Source organism: Podarcis gaigeae, assembly GCF_964106915.1.
Source record: "Podarcis gaigeae genome assembly, chromosome: 3".
NCBI lineage: Eukaryota > Metazoa > Chordata > Lepidosauria > Squamata > Lacertidae > Podarcis > Podarcis gaigeae.
In genome coordinates, this window is record NC_139680.1 from 57236505 (window position 1) to 57245837 (window position 9333).

Below are 9333 nucleotides of genomic sequence, written 5' to 3' on the forward strand. Positions count from 1 at the left end.
GGCGACTATGGGGTTGCAGCACTCATCTCACTTTCAGGCCGAGGGAGCTGGTGTTTGTCTGCAGACAGCTTTCCGGGTCATGTGGCCAGCATGACTATACCGCTTCTGGCGCAATGGGACACTGTGACAGAAACCAGAGTGCATGAAAATGCCATTTGCCTTCCCACTGCAGCGGTACCTTTTTATCTACTTGAATTGGTCTGCTTCTGAACTGCTAGATTGGCAGAAGCTGGGACAGAGCAACGGGAGCTCACTCCATTGCGGGGATTCAAACCACCGACCTTCCGATTGGCAAGCCCAAGAGGCTCAGTAGTTTAGACCACAGTGCCGCCCACGTCTCCTACCAGTGTTGTAGGTTTTAGTTTCACCTAATGGACCTACTTAGGTTGAAAACTGATTGAAATCTGGTGTGTTTAAATTATTATTATTTTATTTATTGGATTTATATACTGCTCTTTATCTAAAGATCTCAGGGCGACTCACAAGATAAAATGTGGGACAGAGTCCCTCCTGCATAAAGAAGCTATCTTAAATGGGCTTTGTATTTTACAACATTGAGGGAGATAGGGTAAAAATTCCTCAGATGCCACCAAGCCAGTCTTTCAAGAGAGCAGGAAATATCAGAATATTTCATTTAAAACACTATTCTCAAGATGAAATCCATTGATCCACCTTGAACTAAGCCATGCACTAATTCTACCTAGTGATGTTTCTTTATTGGTAATTTATTCCATTAGGTCTCTTTTACGTTATTATAATATTCTGTCCACTATGTAATAGGTTTTAGGATATTAAAAATGCATGGCAGCTTTATGATTTCTCTTAGCGGTCATTGCTCTATCATCTCTACTGCTGGAAGAGGCAGAATTTGTTTGAGGCCTTCACTGCTAAGGCCTATGTAGAATGATTTTTCTGTGGGAAGTTATTTGCTGCCTCAGTAACATTGTGGGCAAAATGACAATGAAAAATATTTTCCTTTGTCTTGTCCACATAAACTGCTTGGAGAAGCTCTAGTTCTGACAGCAAAAATAGGTTGGCACACCTGTATTTTTAAAGGCATAAGCAGAATGGATTGCAACTGTATAAAATGAGATTATTTCCTTGCCTCTGTTTAGTTCTCCTTTGCGACCTTGTAAACAAGATAACTTTCCCACACTACTTTAATCACATAGTTAATAAAGAGGAGCCAAGGTTGGTTAGTTTTTCAGAAAATAAGAATTTTAAAAAGGGCTTTTGAGTAACGTGTCAGGAAAATAAATTAGGCCGAAGTACACATGCATGTGTAGTAACTCCAGTCACCAGCATTAAAAGCCAGGAATTTTAATTTAAGCAAGCATCTTCTATACATGTGTGACGACTGATGAAGCTAACAGTTTAGTAAAAATACTAGAAAAAGGCAATCCCAAATGTGAGAAATGATCATGTTGCTTTTTCACATAATCCACAATCCTGCAATTGCTAGACAACTTTAGATGGCTGATCGCCGAAGAATTGATGCTTTTGAATTATGGTGTTGGAGGAGATTCTTGAGAGTCCCATGGACTGCAAGAAGATCAAACCTCTCCATTCTTAAGGAAATCAGCCCTGAGTGCTCACTGGAAGGACAGATCATGAACTGAGGCTCCAATACTTTGGCCACCTCATGAGAAGAGAAGACTCCCTGGAAAAGACCCTGATGTTGGGAAAGATGGAGGGCACAAGGAGAAGGGGATGACAGAGGACAAGATGGCCGGACAGTGTTCTCGAAGCTACCAGCATGAGTCTGACCAAACTGCGGGAGGCAGTGGAAGACAGGAGTGCCTGGCGTGCTCTGGTCCATGGGATCACGAAGAGTCAGACATGACTAAACGATTAAACAACAACAACAACATTGTTAGAACAGCTTGTGGTTAGGATGCTCTTAAGTAGAACAGCTTGAGGCTGGAGTTTGGTTTATACATAGGCTTCAGCAGGTATAGTACTTGCTTACACCTGTAACCAGGACACCTAGTGGTCAGGATGTTGCTTGCATCAGTATGTAAATGCATAGGAACATAGATCAAATAAGGAATAGGATAAACAAGAAGGGTGGGTGTCGAAATCAGAGTAATGGGAGATGTAAACAGGGGCGGGAATGTTAGCTGGGTAATTAGGCGGTCATGATAAGCTGTAAACCTTGTAGTACCAAGCTAATGGGGAGACAAGGGAGGGAATCTAAGCTTGTGCTTTGTCAATTTGGGGTGTGCCTACTTTGGACACCAGCTCTTGCCAGAACATTTTGTAATCAATAAACTCTTTGCTCCTTCACCAATTTTGTTCAGATTTTATTTTGAGGATCTTAAGACCCACTTCTAACACCAAACAAACCATAGGTTGTGGGCGGGCTTGGGCTGAGGCATGAAAACAAACTGTTTTTAAAGCATGTTTAAGAATACAGTTTCAAACTTTTTTAAAAAATCACATCTGAGGGGAAAACATTTTTCATTTTAAAATTCTCCTTCCTATCATAATACTCTGAATCCACACATTTACACAAAGGAAAGGGGGTAGAGGTTGACTGGGCAGGCGCTAAATAAATTTGGATGTTCTGTTATTAGTTATATAGGAATATAAATAATACCACTATAACCTCTTTTTAGTTATAAAGGGATTTCATATGTATGTTTGATGGGACAAAGGGATGATAACTGCCTCTTAGAAGGACTAGTAGCCACCCTAGGGTGCGCATTGCCTGGTCATTGTGGTTGCAGCACTGCCGTTGGAGGGGAGCTCAGAACCCTTGGAAGGTGGATGTGGCCACAAAAAGTTAACTTATCCAAGTGAACAAGATGAAATTGTAATGCCCTGCAATATGTATATTTGTCCCGCATGCTGGGGAGGAGGAAGCAGAGAGGAGAGGCAGGAGGAGTGACTTATTTCTGATTTACATAGGGTGTACGTTTCACATTCTAACTTGCTCCTCCCTTTTTAAAACAACTTTCATGCATTGTGAAGCCAAGAAACAGAATGGTCTTGTCCAGCATGGGGTGCCTTTTCCTGAGAAATTTTTTTTGGTATCTCTTTATCTTCCTTTTTGCTACTTCTTCACTCAGCCTAGAACTCACAGAAAAATTAGCTGAAGAGCCAGAAAGCTACAGTGATGCTGTTCCTCCGCTATGGGATTCTGCACCTGGAAATTTAGATGATTACCCAGTAAATGGCAGCAACATATTAATCAACCCGTGGAGCTACCCTCAGAGATTAGGACTATACAAAATCCTGCTTAAAGCCACATCTAACTTTTTCGCTCCTCCTGGACCAAATGATGCTGACAACAATGTCCCAGGAAGATTGCCCCAGCAGCATGGTTTGCAATACATTTCGAACAAAAATATCCTATGGGGACTGGCTTTACAACATGGCTGGCAATACTCTTCAGGTATGAACAAATTCCCTTACAATCTAAACTGTTAGGAATGTGCTCTCTCTTCTTGGTTCAAATGGCAGGAGAAATAGGTTGAGACTTGTGACTTTGAAAATGTATTTCAGCGCTTTTTGTTAAGCTCTACAATGCAAAAATGGTGTTCTTGGCCTCACTGCTTTTTGTTTGTAAAAAAATGAGGTCCAGTGCTCAGACATCATACGTATGGACACAATAGGGAAGTGGGTGTCTTCTATATATACAGATGAAAGGGCCAATTAGCTTAGCTCACCTCACTTTATTGAGGATAGCAAAAGAAAATGTTGAAAAAAGATCCTCGAACTACAGGCATAACCAAAGCAGGCTGCTCATATCTCAGAGTCACAGCACTGCCGCCCATTTACTGGTCATTATTATCATCCCAATTCTTAACAATTTCCCCACAAACTTTGTTCTTCAGCCCAAGCAAGGAATGCATCTTTTCTGTAGCACATATTTCCTTTCCATTTCCACCTTACATGTACAGTGGTACCTCAGGTTACATACGCTTCAGGTTACAGACTCCGCTAACCCAGAAATAGTGCTTCAGGTTAAGAACTTTGCTTCAAGATGAGAACAGAAATTGTGCTCCGGGGGCACCGCGGTAGCAGGAGGCCCCATTAGCTAAAGTGGTACTTCAGGTTAATAACAGTTTCAGGTTAAGTACGGACCTCTGGAACGAATTAAGTGCTTAACCCGAGGTACCACTTTATTGACAGTACAATGCTACGCATGCTTATTCAGTAGCAAGCTCCACTAAGTCCTTGCATAAAGTGATGGGTATGTGATGTGGCTCTTTAAAAGGGGGGGTGGGGTACTCTGCATCACTGAGTGTCACTATAAAAAAACACTGGCTGTTCTCATATTTTCCATGTACCTCATGTGTTTTCCAGGTACCTCAGGTTAAGTACATAATTTGTTCCAGAGGTCTGTTCTTAACCTGAAACTGTTCTTAACCTGAAGCACCACTTTAGCTAATGGGGCCTCCTGCCGCGCCGCCGGAGCATGATTTCTGTTCTCATCCTGAAGCAAAGTTCTTAACCCAAGGGACTATTTCTGGGTTAGCGGATTCTGTAACCTGAAGCGTCTGTAACCCAAGGTACCACTGTAGCTGGGTAGTGATCATTTGAAGGGACAATGAAACACATAAGAAGAATGTTTAACCCTCTCCAACTCAGTTGAATCTCCCTTGCAAACGTTCCTATGGTCATTACACACACACTGCCCAAAAAACCTCAAAATCTTACAACCACCTACCTGTGGCTAAGCCCGGCTGAACTCAGCCAAACTTATTTCTGAGTAGATATGAAATGTAAGGTGTATTTGCAGGGAACTGTTAGGTGTGGCAAAAGTTAAAAGTTATTCTGATTGATTTTGTGTAGGCTTTTGATATGGTGGCTGGGTGCAAATGAGGACATGACTCCTGTTGCCTTGAGCAGGGAATTTCAGCAGCTGCAGTTGATAAGCTGCACCTGATGAAATTCCCTCTTCTACACTGCCCTCGTTTTCAGCTGGCTACAGTAACAATGGCTTATGCAAGTCTTTCCATATGTTTTGGGCCAACTCCCATCAGCCTCAGCCAACATTGGTCAGAGATGATGGGAGTCGCTGTTCAAGAATACCTGGAGAGCAACAAACTGGGAAATGGTGGCATATATAAAACCTTGCTGTGGCGGCTGCCATCTTTTGGGATCGGTTAGGAATTTGTCCACCAGGCCAATTGGCTCCAGCCTGGTGGTTTTGCCTACCTCATAGCAATCGTCACAACTCACCCAGTCATTAAAATGTTTGTGGTAGGATGTAAACATCATTAAATGTAATGTAATACTGTACTTGATTTTCTTCTAGGCAGACTAGAAGATCCAACCAACATCACAAGATGCGGCAAGAAAGATGGAGATAATCAGTGCATATCAGAGCACAGCTGGTGGGCGTGTAGGTATTTTCATCCACGAAGATTTTTCATAATACCAGAGTCCTACCCACACAGTAATTTGTAGGGCCTAAATGTGCAGAGCATGGATTGGACCTTTATTGCTTATAGTATTTATTCGCTCTGTGTTACCCATACATTTATCCAGTGCTTTTTTTTCTAAAAAAAATGTTTAGGGGTACTCTCATTTTCCTACTTATATTGAAATACTGCCCCTCAATGAGGCCAAACATAGATTCACAAAATGTTTAGGGGTATGCTTACTCCTGCATCCCCCCAGAAAAAAGCACTGCATTTATCTATGTGTGAATGAGGCCTCCTGCCTCTGAAATCCTGTGGCTGCAATCCCAGAACCACATATTTGCGAGTTAGACCATTGAACAAATTGGGACTCAAGGCCAAACTAGATGTGAGACCATTCATACAAGTAGTGGCTGCATGAATTCCTTATTTTAAATATATTGCAGAAGTCAGGGCCCAATTCAAATTGAAAACCTTGCACAGGAGTAGACAAAGCCCATGAGGTGACGTAAGACAGTCACCACAGACGGTAGATCCCGCCTCTGAAAAGCATGCTGCTCCCCACCACGACTGCCCATTTTTACTCCCCTGCCACCTTTAGCAAGAGGGGCTGCAGAGGAAGAGGTAGCAGCAGCAGGGGGCGCTGTGGAAGAGGAGGTAATGAGGGATGGCATTTTCTGCTTTGTTTAAAGCAGCCAAATGCCCTAGGCCAGTCCTGGGAGGAGATGTGCATTATGCCTTTGCTGTCTGCTATGCTACTAATCCAGATTGGGGAATGTGCTAATTGCATTTCAGGGTGGCAGGGGGGACACGGACTCCCAGTCATGTAAATAGCAAGCTCAGGTGGCCTAGTTTACTTTTTAAAAAGCCCTTCACCCAGTTGTTAAATTGTGTAATTGATGTCTTAAGTTTTGCCTGATGCTGCATGGAAATGTGCCTTCCATTTACCAGAACTTCCAGTAATTTGAATGCTTTTCCATATCACCAGATGTTCTGCTAAACCAATATTGCTGCTGTCCATTACTGCAGGTATGAATTACTACCTAGCAATTGTACCCTTTCTGGGAGCACTGGAAAGTGGCATTTTTGGAGACTTGGCAGACAAGGTAGAACTACTACCACCGGATGAGCAAAGAGCTGACTTCTGTCACAGTGTTGCAGAATGCAATGCCCAGGCACCAAAAGCCATGGCTGGCTGGAGAGATTTTTTCAAGGTACTGTAGCTGTTTTTCTGGCAAGATGGATAGTAGGGTGTGTTTTTTTTGTGTTTTTTTTTTTGCACCAGAACCATATATTTAAAGATAGCAATCAAGTAGCGCCTTCTGTTTTTCAGTTTCAACAATAGGTTATTGTTTCCTTGTTTTCCCACTTCAAAATAATCTCTGCTCACCTACTTTATTAGACAATTTAGGACTTTTTCAAATGGTTAAAGAAAATAATTATGTTTCAGAACCTGTCTAAATTAATGCCACCAGCAAAATCCTGCAAGATGTTGGGATGATTTGTAGTGTGAGTAAGAAAGAGAACATGAAACGTTCTGGGATGTTTTTGAAGGAACAGGGACAATCCATTTCTGACACAATTCCGTGGGTATTGCACTGCCATCAATGACATGATATTTTAGAATAGCCGCTCAGCTAATGAGAATTCTAGTTATGGCTACAATCTTATAACTGGGAGTAAATCCTATTGAAGCCAGCAAGGCTGGTATAATATTGCAATATAAAGGATGATACAGTATTTATGAACAAAAGCTCCACATGGTCATGCAAGTGCTATGATTTGGAAGGGCTGGGAAAAGAGGGATAGATTTACAATCTTCAGTTACTTCCCTTTTTTAAAACAAAAACAAAAACTTCATTTCCAAGAAATCTGAATAAGGGGAAAGCTCACACACATCTGTAGCAGAACAAACCAAACAGTTTTAATTAAGGATGCAGGAAGATGCCTTATAGCAGGCATCCTCAAACTCGGCCCTCCAGATGTTTTTGGCCTACAACTCCTATGATCCCTAGCTAGCAGGACCAGTGGTCAGGGGTGATGGGAATTGTAGTCTCAAAATATCTGGAGGGCTGAGTTTGAGGAAGCCCGCCTTATAGTCAGACCCTTCATCTAGCTCAGGATTGTTGCCATTGGCTGGCCGTGGTTCACCAGGATTTTGAACACAGGGCATCCCCTCCCCATCTGGTGATGCCAGGGATTTGACCTGGGACCTTCTGCATGAAAAAATAGATGCTGTTCCATCCCCTCCCCCATTCACTTTTTTGGGGCTACTTTGGAAGGTGACTCAGAAACTACAACTAATCCAGAAGGCGGCAGCTAGACTGGTGACTGGAAGCAGCTGCCAAGACCATGTAACACCGGTCCTGAAAGACCTACATTGGCTCCCGGTACATTTCTGAGCACAATTCAAAGTGCTGGTGCTGACCTTTAAAGCCCTAAGTGGCCTTGGTCCAGTGTACCTGAAGGAGCATCTCCTCTCCCATCGTTCAGCCCGGACATGGAGGTCCAGCGCCGATGGCCTTCTGGCGGTTCCCTCACTACGAGAAGCCAAGTTACAGGGAACAGGGAGAGGGCCTTCTCAATAATGGCGCCTGCCCTGTGGAACGCCCTCCCATCAGATGTCAAGGAAATAAACAAATATCTGACTTTTAGAAGACATCTGAGGGCAGCCCTGTTTAGAGAAGTTTTTAATGTTTGATGTTTTATTGTGTTTTTAATATTCTGCTGGGAGTCGCCCAGAGTGGTTGGCAAAACCCAGCCAGATGGGCGTGGTATAAATAAATAAATAATAAGTTTATTATTATTATTTTATTATCCTAATGGAGTGTGTGTGTGTGTGTGCGCGCGCGTATGTGCGTATGGCATCTTCTCTTCTAGTATCTCTCATCCACTGCACTGAGCTCTGAAGCACCTGAAGCACAAGAAGCAGCTCTGAACTACATGTGGAACGCTCACGTTCATAGCTTGGCTTATGGAAGGCGAAAGTTTAAAAACCGGTAAGAGAAAACTACAGGTGTGAGAAACAATCTTTGTTTTCCAGCAGTCATATGCAGCGCTGTTTTGGAAAGAAGGAAAGATACCTGTAATCTTATTTTGATATAGGTGCTGTGGGTGCCGGCACAAAATAACTGCCATGGGTGAGGTGGGGGGAACCACAGGTGTCAATACTCCATACCTGTGAATATCATCACGAAAAGCACTAGTCATTACTAATCCATGTGCCAGGCCTATTTTGTGGTGGTGCCTTACATGTAGCACTTCAACCCTGGGGAAATTTAGTTGTTCCCCTCCCTGATGGTTTTTAAAAGTCAATTTAAAACGTTTCTGCTTATTCAGGATATAGCTTGAGGAGTGCATCAACCTAGGACTGACTGCTGGCTGTTACGTTCTACATTTTATCCTGTATATTTGCCCTAGGCTTCTAATTTGTGTTTGATTGTGTATGTATTCTTGAACGTTTTTGAATTCTGTGTCTCTTTGGGAAGAAAAGTCTCTTAATAAATAAATAAGTTCTTCCAACAGGACGATGTGTTGTCAAAGAGTGATGCAGCTCCTGGTAATGTGCAATTAATTAATCAAAATCCAAGAATCTATTTTTACTTAGATCACATTAGAAGCTATTTAACCCGTTGATAGCAGAATGAATATTTTAGTGGGGTGGGCTACAATCTGTCCTTTTTTAGCATTAATAATTGGCACTGAATGAATTTTGTTTACTATACAGTGGTACCTCGGGTTACATGCGCTTCAAGTTACATACGCTTTAGACTCCGCATATGTTACAGACTCCACTAACCCAGAAATAGTGCTTCAGGTTAAGAATTTTGCTTCAGGATGAGAACACAAATCGTGCTCTGGCAGCACAGCAGCAGCAGGAGGCCCCATTAGCTAAAGTGGTGCTTCAGGTTAAGAACAGTTTCAGGTTAAGAACAGACCTCCAGAACAAATTAAGTTCTTA

At 42.5% G+C, this 9333-nt stretch overlaps 1 protein-coding gene across 1 annotated transcript in view; it reads left to right on the plus strand.

Moving 5' to 3' along the window:
* Positions 1-2944: 2944 nt before the first annotated feature.
* LOC310842300 (protein LEG1 homolog) overlaps positions 2945-9333 on the plus strand; it is a 9013-nt gene continuing 2624 nt past the window's right edge. The window contains exons 1-4 of the mRNA XM_083734020.1: positions 2945-3397; positions 5267-5353; positions 6402-6586; positions 8253-8371. Of these exons, the coding sequence (XP_083590146.1) occupies positions 2986-3397; positions 5267-5353; positions 6402-6586; positions 8253-8371 (803 nt within the window). The 5' untranslated portion in view covers positions 2945-2985. The remainder of the gene's footprint in view (positions 3398-5266; positions 5354-6401; positions 6587-8252; positions 8372-9333) is intronic.